This window comes from Astyanax mexicanus, chromosome 9, assembly GCF_023375975.1.
Source record: "Astyanax mexicanus isolate ESR-SI-001 chromosome 9, AstMex3_surface, whole genome shotgun sequence".
NCBI classification, from domain to species: Eukaryota; Metazoa; Chordata; class Actinopteri; order Characiformes; family Acestrorhamphidae; genus Astyanax; species Astyanax mexicanus.
In genome coordinates, this window is record NC_064416.1 from 45,159,123 (window position 1) to 45,182,872 (window position 23,750).

General features: G+C 38.3%; 1 protein-coding gene across 2 annotated transcripts in view; it reads right to left on the reverse strand.

Moving 5' to 3' along the window:
* Positions 1–23,750, reverse strand: part of homer2 (homer scaffold protein 2) — a 60,069-nt gene that overhangs the window by 18,985 nt on the left and 17,334 nt on the right. For both annotated transcript variants that reach the window (XM_022687029.2, XM_022687028.2), the window contains exon 2: positions 3,702–3,858. In XM_022687029.2, the coding sequence (XP_022542750.2) occupies positions 3,702–3,858 (157 nt within the window). The remainder of the gene's footprint in view (positions 1–3,701; positions 3,859–23,750) is intronic.

The window sequence follows — 23,750 nt, forward strand, 5'->3', positions numbered from 1 at the left end:
GACTCCAATGACCCTGACTTAACGATGACTTCAGTGACCCTGACCTAACGATGACTCCAATGACCCTGACCTAACAATGACCCAATGGCCCTGACCTACTGATGAATCCAATGACACTGACCTAACGATGACTCCAATAACCCTCACCTAACGATGACTCCAATGACCCTGACCTAACGATAACTCAAATGGCCCTGACCTAACGATGACTCGAATAACCCTCACCTAACGATGACTCGAATAACCCTCACCCAACGATGACTCCAATGACCCTGACCTAACAATGACCCAATGGCCCTGACCTACTGATGAATCCAATGACACTGACCTAACGATGACTCCAATAACCCTCACCTAACGATGACTCCAATAACCCTCACCTAACGATGACTCCAATAACCCTCACCTAACGATGACTCCAATGACCCTGACCTAACGATGACTCCAATAACCCTCACCTAACGATGACTCCAATAACCCTCACCTAACGATGACTCCAATGACCCTCACCTAACGATGACTCCAATGACCCTGACCTAACGATAACTCAAATGGCCCTGACCTAACGATGACTCGAAAAACCCTCACCTAACGATGACTCCAATGACCCTGACTTAACGATGACTTCAGTGACCCTGACCTAACGATGACTCCAATGACCCTGACCTAACAATGACCCAATGGCCCTGACCTACTGATGAATCCAATGACACTGACCTAACGATGACTCCAATAACCCTCACCTAACGATGACTCCAATGACCCTGACCTAACGATAACTCAAATGGCCCTGACCTAACGATGACTCGAATAACCCTCACCTAACGATGACTCGAATAACCCTCACCCAACGATGACTCCAATGACCCTGACCTAACAATGACCCAATGGCCCTGACCTACTGATGAATCCAATGACACTGACCTAACGATGACTCCAATGACCCTCACCTAACGATGACTCCAATAACCCTCACCTAACGATGACTCCAATAACCCTCACCTAACGATGACTCCAATGACCCTGACCTAACGATGACTCCAATAACCCTCACCTAACGATGACTCCAATAACCCTCACCTAACGATGACTCCAATGACCCTCACCTAACGATGACTCCAATGACCCTGACCTAACGATGACTCCAATGACCCTGACCTAACGATGACTCCAATGACCCTGACCTAACGATGACTCCAATGACCCTGACCTAACGATAACTCAAATGGCCCTGACCTAACGATGACTCGAATAACCCTCACCTAACGATGACTCCAATGACCCTGACTTAACGATGACTTCAGTGACCCTGACCTAACGATGACTCCAATAACCCTCACCTAACGATGACTCAACAGATTCTGACCCAACATGATTCTTATTACCTTGACAAAGAGAATTGACCCTGACTAATTGATGACCTTGACTTATTGACAACTGATTTAGGAATGTCTCCAATGAACTAGACCCAATAGTGACCCTCTAATTAACCTGGTCTCATAGCATCTTTAGTGACCCTGACCCAGTACTGTATCAAACTGCCCTGACCAGAGAGCACTCTCCAGGGACCCTGACCTAATGATGACTTGAAAGACCCTGACCTACCAACGGCTCCAATTATCCTGACCTAAAGAGAACTAACCCTGACCCGAACAGTGAACACACTGACCCTGACCCAACCCTACAGCCCAGTTACAGTGCCTGCCTGCTATATTTGGCCTGCTATCAGCTGACCTCATGTTCAGAGTGTGTCTGTGATGAACATGCAATTCATCATGAAACTCAGTGTTTCTTAAACAGGATTGAATTAAAGTGTGTGTGTGTTTTGCAGGTGTGTTCTGTCCACTGTAGATTTAAATACAGACCGCAGATATGAAAGGAATGTGAGCTAGACTGTATCTGCACATATTTATATAAGTATGTGTGTGTGTGTGTGTGTTGTAAAGGAGAGAGTGAGAGCAGCAGGTGCTGTTAGTAGATGGCTGGAGAGAGACTGTAGTGGCAGTGTAGTGTGTGAGAGTGAGAGAGAGAAAGAGAGAGAGTGAGAGAGAGATTGCTTCTGACTTAAGAACATTGTTGTTACTCATTGCACTAAACATTCTTCATCACACATAGCTTGTGCATTTCAGCAAGTGTGTGTGTGTGTGTGTATGTGACATGACATCAGCAGGCCTGTGCCCACACGGAGGGACACGTCTCCATGGCAACCCAGCATGTAAACGCAGCACAGAGAGAGGGCACATCCTCTCCAAATCCTCAGGGAACACACCTTACACACACTACAAACTACACACACATCCCTGAGAATCTCCAGAAGCAGAAGCAGGTCTGTCAGTGTTCAGCAGCTTTACAGGGGTCCATACAGGTCCTACAAAGCTTCAATTATAGTGCTGGGTAAAATGTGTAAACACACTGATAGAAAAACAGTAAGAGAAAAAGCACAATTTTGGTACAGAAATAAACCCTCCAGTTTCCAAAGACAGATTATCGACTGAATTGATCATTTAAAAAACAAGAAAAGAAAATCAAATCAATCACCACACCAACACAAACGTACAACTCATTACATCATTTATAAAGGTCTACAAATGTCAAAAACTGAAAGTACTGAGCTTAATACTACTGAAAACCACATTTGCGAAATACTCACCTGATTCTGTCAGCGTTCAGAAACTTCTTGACTCAAGAATGCACCAAATATTTGCTGAAAATTCTTTACGTTGCTGACACATTCGTCCAAACACGCTTAAAAAAAGGGGCGATAGCCTCAGCATACACAGAGCACGACAAACATGGCTGTCTGATTTGCTGACAAATCGTGAAAAAATGAACTCAAACATAAAAAAAAAATTTTTTTTCAACATTTTCTTGTTTTTTTTCTGCTATATTATATTTTTTGTTGTAGTTTGACAAAACTACTGTTTTTTAATAATTGTTTGGAAACGTCCCCCCAAATCCACCCCAGTTTGTATACCAGTGGTGTACGATCTGAAAGATCTCATAATCTGAGCTGAAACAAAAGCCTTCCACACACGCTTATCACACAGATCCTGCAACACCATGATGATTGATAGTCAGCAAAGCTGTGGAAAGTACTGACATTCATTACTAAGGTAGAAGTATTGATACTAGGATTCAAAATACTTCTGTAGAAGTTGAAGAATCAACGCAAGCTTTTTACTCTGTAAGTAAAAGTGCAAAAATACTGATTTCAAAACTACTTAAAGTATAAAAGTAATAAAAAGTAATGTAAGGGGAGAAAAAATAAAGCCATTAAGAACAAAAGCTTAGACCTCACCACAGAGTCCTATAGTGTGTGAAGGTGAAGGTTTGATGGATCACAATATAGACCAATAGGGAGTCGGAATGGTATATGTTTATACTTCTCTACATCCAATCACAATCAGATTCACTCTATCTGGATGGAGAGATTTATCTGGATATAGGTTTTATTGAAGGATGAGAAGCCGGAATGAAAACAAGCTGAAATGAAATAGGAGTATCGAGGCTATTTTTATAAAAATGTAAGGAGTAGAAAGTTGAGATAATTGTGTTAAAACGTAAAAGTAGAAGTAAAAAGTCTTTTGAAAAATAATTACTCCAGTTACACATATTATAACCAAATTATAGATGTCTGAACACATTTTCCAAAGAGGGACACTACAGTACAGCGAACTTTAGCATGTTTCAGCTGAACTGACCTTTGACCCATCCACACTGATGATGCGGTAGCTGTTGCGCGTACTGTCATAGAAGTACGAGACGGTGACAGCCTGCTTACTGGCAGGAACCCAGTTCTTCTTAGTGGTTGGATCAATCTGGAACACATGGGCTCTGGTGGTGAAGATCGGCTGCTCCCTGAGTGAGAGAGAGAGAGAGAGAGAGAGAGAGAGAGAGACAAGGTCAGTTGTCACATTTTCACTGAAGTGCACAGTGGTGTTAGCAGGATTAACAGCTGGCGTAGTAAATCCTGCCAGCTGCTGAGAATATTACCAACTTATTAACAAAATCTCCCATTTAATTTCACTTCCAATAAACAAATCCACTGTTTAAATTAGCACTCTCAAATTAATTCGTTAATTTCAACTACATTAGCTAATCACATGATTAATCACTTTCCACTGTGCCCTTTGACTCTGCACTACAGTTCAGGTCACTATAACATGATGGAGGCACACAAAACCTGTCAAATATCATTCTATATAATATATTACAAATTTAATTCACAAAATAAAGTTCAGAAAACTGCATCCAAGCTAACATGCTGCTGAGTTCAAACCCCAGAACCTATTAATCTAACCAGCACAGCACCATCCATCTGTTATTAAGCTAAATTCTGCTAAATTGTAAAGTAGAAAATAATTAAATAAGCAAAAATTACAAATGTGATTTAGAATAATGTAACTGTAATTGTAATAATAATAATAATAGTAATAAGAATAAATAAAAATCATATTATAAATCTATGACCTACAAAGACTGATTATTATTAATTAATATAATCATCGTCATCATTATCAGAGTTGGCCCGCTGTCAATCAAAAGAGAGCTCATTTACATGCACCAGTTTTAATCACAGTAACAGAAACATGATCGATTATAATTCTGTTAATTTAATGTAAAAATAAATAAAAAACATTTCTCTCCTGGTTGGTGCTTATGGCTGTGTGTGTGTGTGTGTGTGTGTGTGTGTGTGTGTGTACGCGCATGCACTCTAAGATAATAAACCTCCGGTCGCTCAGATTACACACCTTATAGAAATCAAACCCTCACACACTCTGACTGTCCTCATTAATCCTAATCTCAACCCTCTCCATAATCTGCTTTACTCATAATGCCTCTGTGCAGCCGGCTGTGTGCTGGTCAGTCTGCCTGGACACTGTTCTGGAATGATAATCATCTAGAGCTGACTAATATTTCTATAAAGCAATTGATTTATCAACTTTTCAAATTAATTAATTTATACACTTTGCTTTTATTAGATCGCCCCCTACAGTTCTTGAAACCTTTGCAGCACAGTCTGGACACTGGCAGTGCTAATGTATCATTGGATGTTCCAGAAGCCAGTGCTAACAAAGCGCTTGACAATCCAGGCACCGACAGTACTAACGTGAGATTGGATAGTCCAGACGCCAGCAGTGCTAATGTGGTGTTTAACGATCCATTCCCCAGCAGTGCTAACATAGTGCTGGACGTTCCAGTCACCAGCAGTGCTAACATAGCGCTGGACGTTCCAGTCACCAGCAGTGCTAACATAGCGCTTGACGTTCCAGTCGCCAGCAGTGCTAACATAGCGTTGGACATTACAGTCACCAGCAGTGCTAACATAGCGCTTGACGTTCCAGTCGCCAGCAGTGCTAACATAGCGTTGGACATTACAGTCACCAGCAGTGCTAACATAGCACTTGACGTTCCAGTCACCAGCAGTGCTAAGCAGCATTAGCGTTGCTGGATGGTCTGGTCGCAGGAAGGTGTAACCACTACAGTGGTATTAGTGACACTGGATGATTGGGTTCTGGCAGTTCTAATGTGGCATGGAACACATCGCTCTAGCATCTCGTATTCACAGCCTTTAAAAACAAAATGGTTGCTTAGAAAAAAGAAGGAAAAAAAAGGCTGTACAGGCTGTACATTGGACATAAAAGCCATCAGACACCTCTGCATTTCAAATGAATATATTATGCTTAGCAGGGATGGTCGTGCCAGCACACTCATACCATTAATTACAATATTTTGTCCCCTCTACACTCAAGAATACTACTGCTCTCAATTAAACATTACAGACTTTAAAGCTTTAATATTTAGGGCTTTTTTAATTCTCCAAGGTAACAAAGACAAATACACTGCACAAAATAAAAGACAAAACAGAATTAAGCAAATATTAATGTAAAAAATGAACTAGAAGACAAACTAAGATGAAATATAAAAGCTGCCGGCTGACTAAAGATAATTAGAGACTTAAAGTGCAGGATGATGAAGAGACTCCAGCAGGCAGAGCTTTAGAGCTCCCTGTGAATCACAGCTCACTGCTGCAGCTAAAAGCAGATTTTCTCAGAGCAGCAAAATGTCTCAGAACCTGACAGGTGATCCTGTTACCAGAGCAAGTCTGATGATTACTGGTTATAGAATACAGAGAATAGATCTAGGGTATCAGGATGTAATGTTCACATTATGTAGCTGAACTGGTCCCTGTTTTTAGAACTAACTTAAAATTAAATCTAAGCACATTTTAAAAGCATTTCTTGATCAGATACAGATCCAATCATCAGTGTAAACACTTCTGCTGCAGAGAATTATGGTAACACATGCATTGGCTGATCACTGGCCCCACCCCGCTAACCTTAATGCAATTTACATTCTCTTTAAAGGAGCCTGAAGCTGTATATTCGTTGTGAAGTCTTAGTGTTTCATTAATCTGAATTCTAAGCTCTGAGCATATCTTATCCTATTGTTTATTTGGTGTTCTGACCTTTGCCTAGTGTACTGACCTTGTTGTTTGCCTCAGAGTCTGATTGCCCTGTTTGCCAATGATTTGACCCTTGCCTGTTTCTTGGACTGTGTTTGGATGTAAATAAAGATCCATCTGCGGCTGCATCTAACATCATTCCCACTTTGTGTTGACACGGACACTGCAAAAACAAGTGCTTGTGTCTGTGCTTGATCTGAAACACTTGTTATTGGATGGATAGTTAAGTTATATAAATCATATTTACTGAACTTATTCACTGAACTCAGGTTCTCTAATCACTTCAATGACCACAGGTGTTTAATAAAAGCAGCAGCTAGTCATGCTTCTACTGCTTCTACAAACATTAGTGAAAGAACGGATGTCAGGCTCTCAGGCTCTCAGGAGCTCAGTGAACTCCAGCACCTCTAAACTTCATGTAGCTTCAGATTAGATCATCACTACACACCTCCAAACTTCATGTAGCTTCAGAATAGTTCATCACTACACACCTCCAAACTTCATGTAGCTTCAGATTAGTTCATCACTACACACCTCCAAACTTCATGTAGCTTCAGATTAGTTCATCACTACACACCTCCAAACTTCATGTAGCTTCAGATTAGTTCATCACTACACACCTCCAGACTTCATGTAGCTTCAGAATAGTTCATCACTACACACCTCCAAACTTCATGTAGCTTCAGATTAGTTCATCACTACACACCTCCAAACTTCATGTAGCTTCAGATTAGTTCATCACTACACATCCAAACTTCATGTAGCTTCAGGTTAGTTCATCACTACACACCTCCAAACTTCATGTAGCTTCAGAAAAGTAAATCACTACACACCTCTAAACTTCATGTAGCTTCAGATTAGATCATCACTACACACCTCCAAACTTCATGTAGCTTCAGATTAGTTCATCACTACACACCTCCAAACTTCATGTAGCTTCAGATTAGTTCATCACTACACATCCAAACTTCATGTAGCTTCAGGTTAGTTCATCACTACACACCTCCAAACTTCATGTAGCTTCAGATTAGTTCATCACTACACACCTCCAAACTTCATGTAGCTTCAGATTAGTTCATCACTACACATCCAAACTTCATGTAGCTTCAGGTTAGTTCATCACTACACACCTCCAGACTTCATGTAGCTTCAGAAAAGTAAATCACTACACACCTCTAAACTTCATGTAGCTTCAGATTAGATCATCACTACACACCTCCAAACTTCATGTAGCTTCAGATTAGTTCATCACTACACACCTCCAAACTTCATGTAGCTTCAGATTAGTTCATCACTACACATCCAAACTTCATGTAGCTTCAGGTTAGTTCATCACTACACACCTCCAAACTTCATGTAGCTTCAGGTTAGTTCATCACTACACACCTCCAAACTTCATGTAGCTTCAGGTTAGTTCATCACTACACACCTCCAAACTTCATGTAGCTTCAGATTAGTTCATCACTACACACCTCCAAACTTCATGTAGCTTCAGATTAGTTCATCACTACACACCTCCAAACTTCATGTAGCTTCAGAGTTCATCACTACACACCTCCAAACTTCATGTAGCTTCAGATTAGTTCATCACTACACACCTCCAAACTTCATGTAGCTTCAGGTTAGTTCATCACTACACACCTCTAAACTTCATGTAGCTTCAGATTAGATCATCACTACACACCTCCAAACTTCATGTAGCTTCAGAATAGTTCATCACTACACACCTCCAAACTTCATGTAGCTTCAGATTAGTTCATCACTACACACCTCCAAACTTCATGTAGCTTCAGATTAGTTCATCACTACACACCTCCAAACTTCATGTAGCTTCAGATTGGTTCATCACTACACACCTCCAAACTTCATGTAGCTTCAGATTGGTTCATCACTACACACCTCCAAACTTCATGTAGCTTCAGGTTAGTTCATCACTACACACCTCCAAACTTCATGTAGCTTCAGAATAGTTCATCACTACACACCTCCAAACTTCATGTAACTTCAGATTAGTTCATCACTACACACCTCCAAACTTCATGTAGCTTCAGATTAGTTCATCACTACACACCTCCAAACTTCATGTAGCTTCAGATTAGTTCATCACTACACACCTCCTAACTTCATGTAGCTTCAGAAAAGTAAATCACTACACACCTCTAAACTTCATGTAGCTTCAGATTAGATCATCACTACACACCTCCAAACTTCATGTAGCTTCAGATTAGTTCATCACTACACACCTCCAAACTTCATGTAGCTTCAGATTAGTTCATCACTACACATCCAAACTTCATGTAGCTTCAGGTTAGTTCATCACTACACACCTCCAAACTTCATGTAGCTTCAGATTAGTTCATCACTACACACCTCCAAACTTCATGTAGCTTCAGATTAGTTCATCACTACACATCCAAACTTCATGTAGCTTCAGGTTAGTTCATCACTACACACCTCCAAACTTCATGTAGCTTCAGGTTAGTTCATCACTACACACCTCCAGACTTCATGTAGCTTCAGAAAAGTAAATCACTACACACCTCTAAACTTCATGTAGCTTCAGATTAGATCATCACTACACACCTCCAAACTTCATGTAGCTTCAGATTAGTTCATCACTACACACCTCCAAACTTCATGTAGCTTCAGATTAGTTCATCACTACACATCCAAACTTCATGTAGCTTCAGGTTAGTTCATCACTACACACCTCCAAACTTCATGTAGCTTCAGGTTAGTTCATCACTACACACCTCCAAACTTCATGTAGCTTCAGGTTAGTTCATCACTACACACCTCCAAACTTCATGTAGCTTCAGATTAGTTCATCACTACACACCTCCAAACTTCATGTAGCTTCAGATTAGTTCATCACTACACATCCAAACTTCATGTAGCTTCAGGTTAGTTCATCACTACACATCCAAACTTCATGTAGCTTCAGATTAGTTCATCACTACACATCCAAACTTCATGTAGCTTCAGATTAGTTCATCACTACACACATCCAAACTTCATGTAGCTTCAGGTTAGTTCATCACTACACATCCAAACTTCATGTAGCTTCAGATTAGTTCATCACTACACACCTCTAAACTTCATGTAGCTTCAGATTAGATCATCACTACACACCTCCAAACTTCATGTAGCTTCAGATTAGTTCATCACTACACATCCAAACTTCATGTAGCTTCAGATTAGTTCATCACTACACACCTCCAGACTTCATGTAGCTTCAGAAAAGTAAATCACTACACACCTCTAAACTTCATGTAGCTTCAGATTAGATCATCACTACACACCTCCAAACTTCATGTAGCTTCAGATTAGTTCATCACTACACATCCAAACTTCATGTAGCTTCAGATTAGTTCATCACTACACACCTCCAAACTTCATGTAGCTTCAGATTAGTTCATCACTACACATCCAAACTTCATGTAGCTTCAGATTAGTTCATCACTACACATCCAAACTTCATGTAGCTTCAGATTAGTTCATCACTACACATCCAAACTTCATGTAGCTTCAGATTAGTTCATCACTACACACCTCCAAACTTCATGTAGCTTCAGATTAGTTCATCACTACACACCTCCAAACTTCATGTAACTTCAGATTAGATCATCACTACACACCTCCAAACTTCATGTAGCTTCATCCAAGCCTCACATCACCAAACACAATGCAGGACACTTAATATTGTGCATGTACCCAACAATTATTTGGAGAAATAAGATCTTATTTTTGAGTGTTTTCTGTTTAAGAAATATTCATAATTGTGGGCAGGATGATTAAATGTGTTGGATATCACAGAATATTTGGGCCATATGGTTTCACACATTTTTCTGGAACTGTGCATTTTTTTTTAGAACCGTCAACATTATTAATAACAGCGTTAATCCCTGTTATTAATCTAGAAATTGTAACTTCAACCTCCTCCTGAAATTCACTTGCTTTACAGAGTCTGGTTAAGCAATATAATTTTTTGTTTACTACTGCAGAGTTAAAAACATACATAATGTATGGATTTAATCTTTCTCTCTTGCTCTCGCACTCTAATACTATTACAGGTTTCTATTCAGACTTTCAGACTAATTACAGTAAGGTGTGGCAGGCTAATAATAAACCTAATACACAATAAAAGAAGTAAAATAAGTGGTGTTGTATAAAATCCAGCTCCCTTTTGTGTGCTGGTGCATCATGTGGCAGTATAAGTGCAATGGCATACACTCCTAACTACTGTAACTATAGATTAACCCTCATTTATAAACAGAAACCAACTGAATCTAAAAAAAAAACAAAAAAAACTCTATATCCATTACTGGAAAGGCAACTGAACTGATAAAATTCTACAGACTGATCAGTGTCATGTATTGGTAGATGCAGCTCACTAAACTGCATATTAAATGTACTATATGTAAAGAACCACCACAGACAAAATGTATAATGTTTACACCATGTAGAAATACAAGTCTGAGAAAAGGTTGCTGTGCACAAGAAACTTTTTCTTCCATCCGATTGTAAATACACTCACACAACTAACCTCTAATTTTATTTTATACGGTACTTTATGGTAATGCTAGTTTTGGAGTTAGCATCTTAGCAGAATAAAAAGATCACCCTGCTGTATTTGTAGCATTTGTAGCACTGTGCTCTAATCAGTATACAATTCTCAGACTGTTAATTACGATCACGTTTTATCTTATACTATAATATTATATTATATATTTATCAATTATAGCATATCACATATTAGCTAACATTAGCAGGCGAACTGCATGCTAACTCCTAGTCCAGTCATGGTAACACCCTTTCTGTTAAAAGGCGTTTTTTTACACGATGTGGACTGTTTAGTGAATGCGTTTAGTGAACTGAGTTTATTAAATCACATTTTATTTGTTTTTTTCTGAAGACTGAACTATTCAATTTACAATTAGTAAATATGATTGTGAGCATAGTTCACTCAAGCCAGAGCCGGTTGATACTTGTCCCACTTCCTATCTCCCTGCTATATCAGAAAATCAAGCAAACCTCTAGAGGGAGCCCACAAGTGAGTACAAAATTAATGAGGTGAAGGGAGCAAAATAGCTAAAAACTCATAAAAAATAGAAACTATCCACTTAACAACGATATTCATTTACTTTTTAAATCTATAATGATATTTTCTGCAAAAAAAAAAAACGAAGAAAAAACATACCTATATTTTCTTTCTACCGTAAACAGGTTTCGACAGTAAAGACGTTAATATTACTGCTACTGTGAGCTGATTGGTTGGTAAGCAGATCCTGGAGAGCACTGAGCCAGAGCACTGAGATTAAAATATTTAGAACTGAAGATTAAAAGCTTTGAAATTGTCAGCAGTTCGGAAACATTTGATTTGAGTTTCACCAAAATTACTCTATTATTATAAAAATGGGTTAAAATGTGTAAAAAGTTTTTTGTTTTTTGTGTATAAGTTTATATTTTTTGTAAAAAGGTTAAAAATATTTTTTGAAAGCTTTTCATTTCTGCAGGCTGTGTCCCTCTGCTGCTGCCATACCTCCATCAAACGAGTGAGGGCTCTGAGATGGATGCTGCGTAGCTGCTGCAGTTCCTCTCTAAAATATATATTTTTTAATCTATATCTACTTAAAATCTTTAAAAACACTGTTCTATAACTTTCTAAAATATCTAGTGCTCTATTTATTATATAGTTTTGATAATAAATGCTAACTTTACCGAGTTATTGTCTAGACACGTGCTCCGCACATCCGAGACACGTTATATAACTCATGCTTTCAATAGTAAAATGTGAATTAAGCTAATTTCTTCCTATTTTATTTTTACAACCTCAGTGTGCTATACCTGCAGCCGTGCATTGCAAGATATGAGCGGCCGCGTGTAACTGCAGCAAGCACGAAAAAAAGAAGCCAAATTCAGCCTTTTGCTCAATTTAACAACTGAAAACAACATTATATAATTCAATAATTAGGTATATGTAAAATTAATTATTAGCATTAACTTATAAACTATAAATAGCTGTTGTTCAGCCTGGTTAGCGTCCGTCAGGGCGGCCGGTTCAACTGGCCGGCCTGCAGCATTACATATAAAAGCAGAGGCTCCAGCTGATTACGCGATCCTCCATAACCCGCCTTTCCATATTGGCCACGCCCCTCTCATCTCAACACGCCCCCACGTCAAAAAGAGGTCAAAATAGACTCACAAACAAAACGGAGGAACGCAAAAGAGGGAAAGTATTGCAAAAAGAAAAAAGGAACGCGAAGCGCAAAACGCAAAGAAAAAGTGGTGTTGCAAAAGAAGTCAAAAAAAGGTAACTTATGTTCTCTTTTTTGTTTGCAATATCATATTTTTTTTGGCAATTCATGGAGATTTTTTTTTCGTGACAGTTGTATTTTCTCATCAGCATTGAAGACCCCAATTTGACTCCATATACATGTTATGTGAAAAATACTGTTTTAAAAGGACACTCAGACGAGTGAGAGCTCTGAGATGGATGTGTGCTATACCTGCAGCCGTGCATTGCCGTGCATTGCATTGCCGTGCATTGCATTGCCGTGCAGCCGTGCATTGATATGAAGACTTCTTTGGTTTAAAATCTGCTTCAGAATAAACAGAGTGGAAAGCAGCACTGGTTTGAGACTCATTTACTGGCCAAACAGTGGTTGTTACATCAGGTACTGAGAAAATTAATACAAATTTCAATCTAACGTATTATACTGTAGTTTATAAAGACATTTATTTTGGGAGTAGCAATGATTTAAACATTAACCAATATGAACTAAACTTTAAACAAGTTAATTTTAAAACTGAACTGGCACAACACTGACAGCAGGGGTGGACATCATCGTTCACATCCACCTCCTTCAACCTAAAACCATTTAAGAACACTGCTTTTATTCAGAGCTGCAGTTTCCTCAGGCTCCTTCCTCATACCATCTCAGGGAGTTGTGCCCCACCTGACTTCACCTCTCAGTGAAACTGTCTTCATAAATAAAAAAGGGCAGAGAATCTTCCACACAGAACCATCTCAAGCACTCGGGGAATTCTCTGAATGTGCGATTAAACAATGCGGTCATTCCTGCTCCCCCAAAACCAGACGCAGCTTCAGGCCGTCACTCTGCTCTCTCCATCTGAAAGTACAGGTTCAGCTGCATTGTTTGTCCCCGTTGCTCACTTGGTCAGAGTGGGTGCTGACCGAGAACAGGTCACATGCTGATACCTGACCAACAGGAAAAGATTTAATTTTGTCTGCAAGAGATACAGTATTATTTTTATGTTTTAGTATGGTTTTTATGTTTTCTCTGTGTAAAATATATTAAATATTTAAAATGCAGTAAAGCACTGAACCATTAGCTTGTGTGGTTGTATTACTGGAGGAACCTGTTAACCAGTTAGCTGGCTGACTCAAACAATAACTTGTACAAACTTGTGTAAAACAGGCTACAGTACCAGTCAAAAGTTTGGACACACCTTCTCATTGAATGTTTTAACGTATTTATTTCCCTTACATTGTAAATGAATACTGAAGTCATCCAGGTTTCTGAGGCTGCTAACTCTGATGACCTCTGTTGTAAAGGTTAACGTTTGCTCTTGTTTTTTCCTGATGAGAGCCAGTTTCATCATAACGTTTTTAATGCTCATTGCGGTGACTGCAATTGTGGATACTTTCAAAGTTCTTGAAATGTTTCAGTTTGACTACCTTTCATTTCTTAAAGTATTTTAATTTCTTTACTTAGTTGAGTATTTCTTGCCATAATCTGGATTAGAACATTAATCAAATAGAGCTATTTACTGTATACCAACTCTACCTCTTCACAACTTTACTTTAACCGATGCTCTTAAACACATTAAGAGACAAGAAATTCAAGTAATTAACTCTTGATGAGTTCAGCACAGCTGTTAACTGAAAGCTGAACATATCAGGTGACTCTACCTCATAAAGCTGACTGAGAAAATCCAGCCAAGATGTGCAAAACTGTCATCTAAACAAGAGGCGCAACTTTGAAGAATCTAAAATATAAAACATGTTCTAGTTTGTTTAACACTTTTTTTTTGTTTTTCTTCATAGTTTAGATGACTTTAGTTTTAATCTACAATGCATATTAAGCACTGAATATAAGGTGTGTCCAAACTTCTGATTTGTACTGTATATAATGCAGGTGTTACCAGAGCTGTGTTGCTTAAATATATGCATAGAAAATGCACACAGGCACAATCATTAAAACAGTATAATTTATATATAAACAAATATATAAATAATTTTGCAAGAGTGAAATATCAGTAGCAAGCTATTCAATGTGAAACAAAAATAATCACATTTACATTACACACCACAACCCAAACACAATGCATTACACTATGACCCTATTTACAAATGACACTTAAAACTCACTTACTGTGCAAAACAGAAGCCTTGTGTTAAACAAGCCCAGAAGCAGCGTTGACTTCTAACACGGTGTATTGTGGTTGAAATACACAGTATTTTATTTTTTTTAATTTTTTTTGGAAGAAATGGATGCTGTGACCTCCAGACCAAAGGTGAAAAAATAAAATTATTTACCACTTTGTAGTGTTGCCATTCCTCCTCACAACACTTAAAAGTTGTTGCAGACATCTTTAGATGTGTTTTCAAGATGTCTGCAACAACTTTTAAGTGTTGTGAGGTGGAATGGCAACACTACAAAGTGGTAAATGATTTATCATCCAAACTTTTTTGTAATGTGCTGCAAAAATGGATGTATATTAATAAATGGATTTAAGTTGTCCAAATAAAGCTTAGGTTCAAGTTGTTCTCAATCAAATAAATAAATAAAAAAAATCAATGGAATGAATGAAGTCACACTTATAAAGCACCTTTCTAGAAACCCAACGCCACTTTACAATTTACAATTACACAACCATTCGTACTCAGTACTCATTCTCACATCAGGAGAAGCAACAGCCAATAGTGCACAGCATACTCTTAACCAGAAACAACCGTCCACTGGAGGATTGCATTAGGGACTACAGCATTTAATACAGGACAGAGTGCCAAACCATATCTGGGCAGTCATATATACATTTTACACACACACACAAACATACAGATCTGATCAATTGAGAGTAATTTTTCTGGACAATTTACAGCTACTAATTTACCTGATTTCCATGTTTTTGGACTGCGGGAGGAAACCGGACACAGGGAGAACATGGAAAATCCACCCAAATAGGAACTTGAACCCAAGACCCCAGTGCTGGGAGACAAACGTGCTAACAACTAAGCCACCGTGACGCCGGTAAATGTAAGTGTAAGGCGGGCCACAAATAAAAAAATCTGTTTTGGAAAACTCAGTGTAATGTGATGAGTGCTACAGACTAGTAGCTCTCCAGCCCAGAGGGTTGTTGAACCCAAATGCAGAACAGCTGATCTCAAAGCAGATAAACCCAAGAAGAAAGGGGAAAAAAAAAATCAAAATAAACTAACACATGGCTCCTCACGCGGGTTCAAACCAGTCTCGTCATGGTCACGCTCCAATACACTGCCGCTGCCCTGTCTAATGAATTGGGACACAACCAGGAAAAAAAACGCCCTTATAATGAAATAGGAAGCTCAAGAATGGGCGGAAAAATTAGAACTAAACTTACGCTGAGTGCGACAGAAAGACAGGGGAGGAATATAAACAAAAGCTTGCCAGAGAAGCATTTATTTATTTATTTTTGTTCATTATCATTTATTATAATTCAAACAACCTATTGCTGACCCCTGTTCTAAGGTTTTAAATCTAATGAATGGTAGTCTACAGTTGTCTGGCATAATCTGCCGGCCTGCAATCTAATGAATGGTGGTCTACTGCTACTCTTTAAATGTGTACAATGCGATAAATGGTGGTCTATAACTGTCCTATTGATGTGTAATATAATAAATTGTACTCTCTGAGAGTGTATAATCTCATAAATGATGGTCATTAGCTGCTCTGTGAATGTATAAACAGATGAATGGTAGTCAACAGCAACTCTTGGTGTATAATCTGATTTATGGTGGCCTATAACGGTCCTATGAGTGTGTAATATAATGAATGGTGTCCATAGTGGCTCTGCCAGTGCATAATCTGATGAATGGTGGTCTATAGCCTCTCTCTGGTTGCATAACCAGCTCAAGTGGCTCTGCAAGACAGCAGCAGATGGCCATCAGCTCGGTCTGTAACATAGCACTGCCCTATCAACTACTGTGGTTCACCAAACACCCCAACCTTCAAGCTCTGGAAAAGAACACACAGACACACACACACACACACACACATACACACACACCTGTAGATACACCCTGAGCTCTGACATGCTCTAATAACCTTAGCACTAATAAGCCATTTATTAACACGGACTTTACGGCGAGACTGGGCCGAGTGTCTAATCACCTTTAAACAAACAAACATGCGCACACACCCACGCGTACACACACAACGTCTACAAGCAAAATTGGCTCTTAAAAACCCTTCAGCCTGGATTTAAAATGAAGTGTTTTTTTCCCTTCAGTCTGTATTAAAATTCCAGTATAAACCACATTAATGCCTAGACATGAATTTTTATGTTCGAGCAGGGCTAGCTAACAGGCTAACACTCATGCTTGCTAAAAAAAACCCATCTGACAACACGTGCTGGTGGTGAACTGATGAGATAAGCTGAAACCTGAGGTGGAGTGGTTGGTAGCCCAGGCTATCCAGAAGCATGTCTAGGAAGTAGTCTACAGTACGTCAGCATTTACAGCTTCTGAAGAACAACTAAATAAAACTCTGTGAGATGAGTATGATGCGTGACTAAAACATAAAAAATGTAAATGAAAACAGAATGAAACAATTTGCAGACCTTGCAGACCTTTGTAGACCCTTATTTTATTTACAACACAACACAGAACACATGAGATTTTGGTAGTGTGACATTTTACCTTTTTATGATAAACATCTCATTTAGAGCTTGATGGCGGAAACAGATCTCAAAAAAGTTAAGACGCGTCAACAAAAAGCTGGAAATATAGGTATTCACCACGTCACTAAAGTTGGTACTAAAAACTCACACGACTAAGTATAAAAAGAGCATTTTTTGGGTGAGATGCCTTCTGCCTATTTAATTTAGGGCGTCAGTGTGTCTTTGCTATCGTAACAGTGGGATAAGTACACCTTGTGCATTGCGAAACACACAAAAGGCATGTACTAAAGTAATCATGGGAGTGTTTTGTGCGTAACATGAAATAAATCAATCAATATCTCACTTGCCATTTTCTTTAAGAGCAAGGCATGCACTTGGAAGGAAGCCATGAACTTTGGAGGATTGCTAATTTAACAGCACAGCGCTTTGCGCTTCTCAGCAGAGGACCTGCACATTTACGCTGTAAATGGGCACGAGCAGGTCATTTATATAATATGATCTTCACATTCTTTTTTTTTGGTGATGTGGAATAATATTTTATTTTGTGTTCTGTTTATTATTGATGTTAAAGGTTGAAAAGCTGCCAACAGGCATTCGCTATGGGTTTATGCACTGCTGTGGGTTCATGTGTGTATAACAAGTGGATGTGTATGCACATTGAGGACGAAAACCTGTGTTGACAATTCACTGGCAAGATAGCAATAAACGGCTGACTGTTGATGTCTGTCTAGGTTGTTTTCAGTCAGTGGCGCACCTGTGTTTTCTGTTATAAGATAGCAATACACCAGGAATTTACCTGAACACAACTCATGTCCAGAAAAAAATTGCAAAAAAAAAAAATACTTTTCACCATTTACACTACACTATATCATAGAAAATAATTAGAAAATATGGAACAAATGTGCATAAAACAAGACTGGTAGTAAATGCTAGATGCTGGTGAGCTTCTGGCCCTCAGATGGCACTTCATTAAAACAGGGATGATTCTACATGGGCTCAGAAACACTTCTAGAATTAACCACTGCCGTAATCCACAAGCGCAGATTAAAGCTGTATCATGCAAAGAAGAAGCCATAGGTCAACTCCATCCAGAAACCCTGCCATCATTCTGGGCCAAAGCTCATTTAAAATCGAGTTAGGCAAACAAAAAACAGTTCTGTAGCCAGATAAATAAAAATAACATTTTAAATTAGCTATGGCTTCTTCTTTGCTTGAAACAGCTTCAAAGTGCATTTGTGAAAATATGCTAATTAAATGTCTTACTTGCAAAATATCTGTATTCTATGTTCTGTTGCAAATAAAACATGAGTCTGCAAATCACTGCATTCTGTTTTTATTCAGATTCATTTACATTCCACACAGTAGTGGGTTAGGTGGGTTTTTAGTTATTCTTCGAAAAAATATGATAAAATAATATCATTGCTTACTTTTTTACAACTTTATTTCAAAGTGACATTAAACCAAACTTTCACAAATGAGAATTACTACCTTTTAGTGCAGCAATATATATATATATATATATATATATATATATATATATATATATATATATATATATATATATATATATATATATATATATATATCAAATGAAAACAGATGAGATAGATTCAGTAGCAATTTTTTTTTAAAGAACAATGCGTCTCCATTGTTCATCTCTCATGAGTTTAATAACGTAAAGCATGTCTCAAACCGACGTGTCCACGCGCGTCCATCAAATAACGTAAAGCAGAGTCACGTCGCAAAAGCACATTATGAAGCTTTTTTTGCGAAGAATACTTTATCATCACTTATATAAACCGAATTTATGCAAAGTGATCACGCCAATACATTTCATCGTAGCCTACTTTATATATTTGCATGAATAATTGATGAAATTACTGTAGAAACAATAGGGACGATAGAAGGTAAGCAGCACGATAGACACTTTATCGCCCCCACAATATTTATCGACACATGGCACAGCACTACCACACAGTGTCCCAACAATTTTGGAATTGGACATTGGTGTCAAATGTTCATGACGAAATGGACCAATAGAAATTCCACAAGATGAGATACAAGGTTATCGCCCAACCATGAAAAGCAAGCAAAAAGTCACATTAAGGCCAGTTACACTACCAGTCACACATTTAAGAACAACCATATGGTTTAGTTTTCCAGAAGCAGTGACCTCCAATTCTTCCCTTCACCACTGAAACTGAGACTCAGTCCAATCATGTTTAGGACTGGGAGTTTCCATGTGGGTCAGCCAGACCAGTTTTCTCCAGTTTCTAAGGGCGTTTTCACACCAGCACTGTTTGGTCCGGTTGAAACGAACTCTGGTCCGTTTGTAACTTTAGTGCGGTTCGACTGAGCAGGTGTGAAAACAGTATTCGCACTCGGGTGCGGATCAAAAGAACCGGACCAGATAACGCTAATTACCACAGCTGTGAACAAACACTGTGTCCATGTGAAACCAGACCGAACAGAGCGAGAAAACGCTCCAAGTAAACAAAGTCATTCACTGATTCGGACCAGAGAAACCAACTACAGGTGTGAAAACGCCCTAAGAGTCTTTTGAAGGTGTAGTAAACAGTACTCACTGCTCTTTGGCATAATCTGTAATTTCTGTAAAGAAAAGACTTTAAAATATTTTTAATAGCTGCAGAGTTCTCTGTTTTTGTGTGTCTATTTCTAAATTATTTTCTAAATCACTTCCTATTTTAAACAATATATAACTTTTTTTTTTTTTTCAATATACTTTCAATATACGTTTGCAAAACACATTTTGTTTTACAAAACTTAAATTACTTTTTTCAGTTTTTATTTCACTTGTTTTTCACTTGTTTTCACTTGTTTTCCTAAAAAGGAAAAATAAAAGGGAAAAAATAGGGGTGTTTTAAAACTTTTGACCAGTAGTTCGGGTCAAAGAACACATATTCAGCAGACATGTGATTGCTGTATTTGACGTTAAGGCTAAAATGACTGGAACTCAAAGCAGTGTGTTTTTTGTCTGCCAGACAGTTTATACGGAAAATGTAGACATATTGAACAGCCAAATACGAGTGATGTCAAGTACAACACACACACACACACACACACACACGTATGTGCACAAACACACACAAACACGCACACATTGTATGCTTCTAAATCAAAGTGCCTGTCAGTTAGAGGTCAGAAAGTGAAGCAGGGTGTGTGTTTATGTGTGTGTGTGTGTGTGTGTGTGTGTGTGTGTGTGTGTGTGTGTGTGTGTGTGTGTGGTTAATCTATAAGCTCATTGTGAGCCTGTCCTGCTAAAGTAACCTAAGCCCTGACCGTCTGCTGGAAAAAACAAATCACCAATCAATATCAACCATTCATTTATCAATACTTATTGATTAACTTCACAAGCTCATTATCACACCAGGAAATTAGACCAGTGTCAAGTACAAACAACAGATACTAAGTGTTACACACATTACTAAGGTTATACACTCTGACAGGCCAGAAGTCACGGGACAGCAGAAATTAAATCTGTAATTTTCATGTGTTACCTCACGGGACTGCTCTGTATTTCACCTCATTAAAAGTTCACAAAATAAACTGTAATCACGTACTGAAAGAGTGCCCTCCTTACAGGATGTGACTGGGGGTGAACAATAATTGGATATGTTTGTATGCAAATGAGTTGATGAACAGTTCAGTTCAGATAGATTCATATTAAAACATATGAAAACAGTTAAGGGACACATAGAATTACACATCTACTGATCTAAAGCTGATGAGCTGAGATGGTGATTTGAGGTGATTTAATTGGGATGATCTGGAGCTTGAAGGAAAAGCAGCAGCTATTGTTCAGCACCTCCAGAAACTCCTTCCTTCAAGACGCTGAGAAAACTATTCCAGGTGACTCTCCCTCATGAAGACAAGAGTGTGCAGATCTGTCCTCAAAGATATATGTGCTACTTAGAAGAATCTAAAGTATAAAACATATTCTGGTTTATTTACAGAATAATTCTGCTTATTTCCTGTGGAGCTTTAATTTAGTCTTCAATATTAAACAGTTTTTACATTGTAAAAAAAAATTAAAATCATAAAAAAAATGTCCAGTATTCAGCTCTTTAAAATGGTCAGCTTGTGGATTTTGCTTTTTCAGATTCCTCATGTCTGATTTCCACCTGTTGAGCAGAGGAATCTGAGCAGCTGCAGGATGCTTCACATACTTTCAGTTTATTATTAACAACCTCAGCACCTCATGATATAGATAAAACTACCCTAAACTACACATTAAAGCGAAAGTTCAGCGAAAAAGCTACCCAGCTAACAGGAAACCTCATAAGAACATTTAGCAATGATTTGAAAAGGTTCTGTGAAGTTTAGCCTGCAATGTTACGTAATTAATATTCCAGGAATGCTCTGAAAACGTGTGACATAATCACAACTTTTGTTACATAACATTCCCAGATAGACGAATACTAAATGTTAAAGGTAACAGTCCAAAAACTAAAAATAAAAAAACATTGCAGTTTCATTGCAGAGCTGTTACCAGAATGTTTTTAAAAATGTTAACATCCAGAAAACATGACAGATTAAACATTCTAAGTTTTGTTAAATGCACCTCATTTTAAGAGCACCACATCCATTCATGTAGATGTATTCACAAGCACCATTGCTATTTAAATGACACAGGTGCAAGCCATGAAAATAGACTGCTAATAGGCGTGGTGTAAGATAGCAATGAGCAATGCGATGTGCCTCATGCAGGGTGCAAGAGTCTCTCAGAACCAAATAAGATAGGAGGTTCCCCCAACATGTGAAAAACTGTCACTTTTAGAAAATATTCCTCAACTTAAAATTGCAAAGAATTATTGTAGACTTTTTACTGTACACAATATCATAGAAAACACTTTGTACATATAGAACAAAGCTGGTAGTTAATACTGGATGCTGATGATCTTCTGGCCCTCAGGTGGCACTGCAATAATATATTTTCTGTACTGGTAGATCACAGCATGGGCTCAGGAACACTTTCAGAAATTACTGTGTTTAAAAACTTTAAACACAATGCAAGTTAGATGCATCATTCAAATGAATTATTCTAAGAATGTTAAATGCAATGTACAGAAACCTACTAACCAAACATTGTGGGGTAATTACCCTTTATGAGGTATAAGGCCAACAATAATGGAAGCTTATATAGCACCACATAACACTACAGATAAAAGTCTACTTTAGCTAACAAATAATAAAAAAAATATGCTGCATTCCCTCTGAATTGAGACGCCAGAAATTCTGGGTTCAAAATGCAAAATATATTCACCACATAACTGTAGTAAAAATATTAGAATTACACAGTTTATTAGCAAACTGTGCCTTATATCCTTAGTTATATATATAAACCATACTGCTAAAGTTCTAAAAAAAATGTGGATATTTTGTGAATGTTTTTTATGGTGTTTAGATGTGCAATTCAAAACACAATGCCCTATAAACTGGTATTGCTAACCATAACTTGGAATATGAAATATGGAGTACAATTTTGGTTAAATTCACCATAGAATACCAGCAAATCTAACTGAATAGTTAGCTTAGTGTGATGGTTCCATTTCAGCTCTCATTTCTGAGTTGAGCCTAGAACACCTATTTACCAATTTGCTCTTTAGCTATGAGGCAACTGTGGCTAACTAGTAATGGATTTATACCCCACCAATTAGCACTTGACCTACAATCACTTGAACTACAAGTACTGTAGCCAACAAGCAGTTTGAGCTATGGGGCTACCTTAACCAATATAGCTATAACTGTATAGAAGCTTACACCCCACAAATTAGCACCAAAGCACTGACACTTCTGTATCCAACAGACAGTAGAAGCATATGCTTCACCAATTAGCACAAGACCTATGAGGCTACCTTAACCAATAAGCTATAGAAGCTTATAACCCACCAATTAGCATCAAGGCTATAAGGCTACTGCAACCAACAAGCAATGGAAGCCCACACCCCACCAATTAGCACTGGAGATACAGGGCTACTGAAGCAAACACGCACCAATTAGTACTAAAGCTCTGACTCTTCTGTAGCCAACAATTAGTAGATACATAAACCTCACCACTTAGCACTTGAGCTAGGAAGGTACTGCAACCAACAAGTAATAGAAGCCCACACCCCACCAATTAGCACTGGAGCTACAGAGCTACTGTGGCCAACAAGTAAAGGAACCTTATACCCACCAATTAGCACTGAAGCTGTGATACTTAGCAAACAATCAGTAGAAGCATATACTTCACCAGTTAGTACAAGAGCTATGGGGCTACCTTAACCAATATAGCTAAATCTATATAGAAGACGACACCCCACCAATTAGCACTGAAGCTATAAGGCTACTGCAACTACCAAGGAATGGAAGCATACAT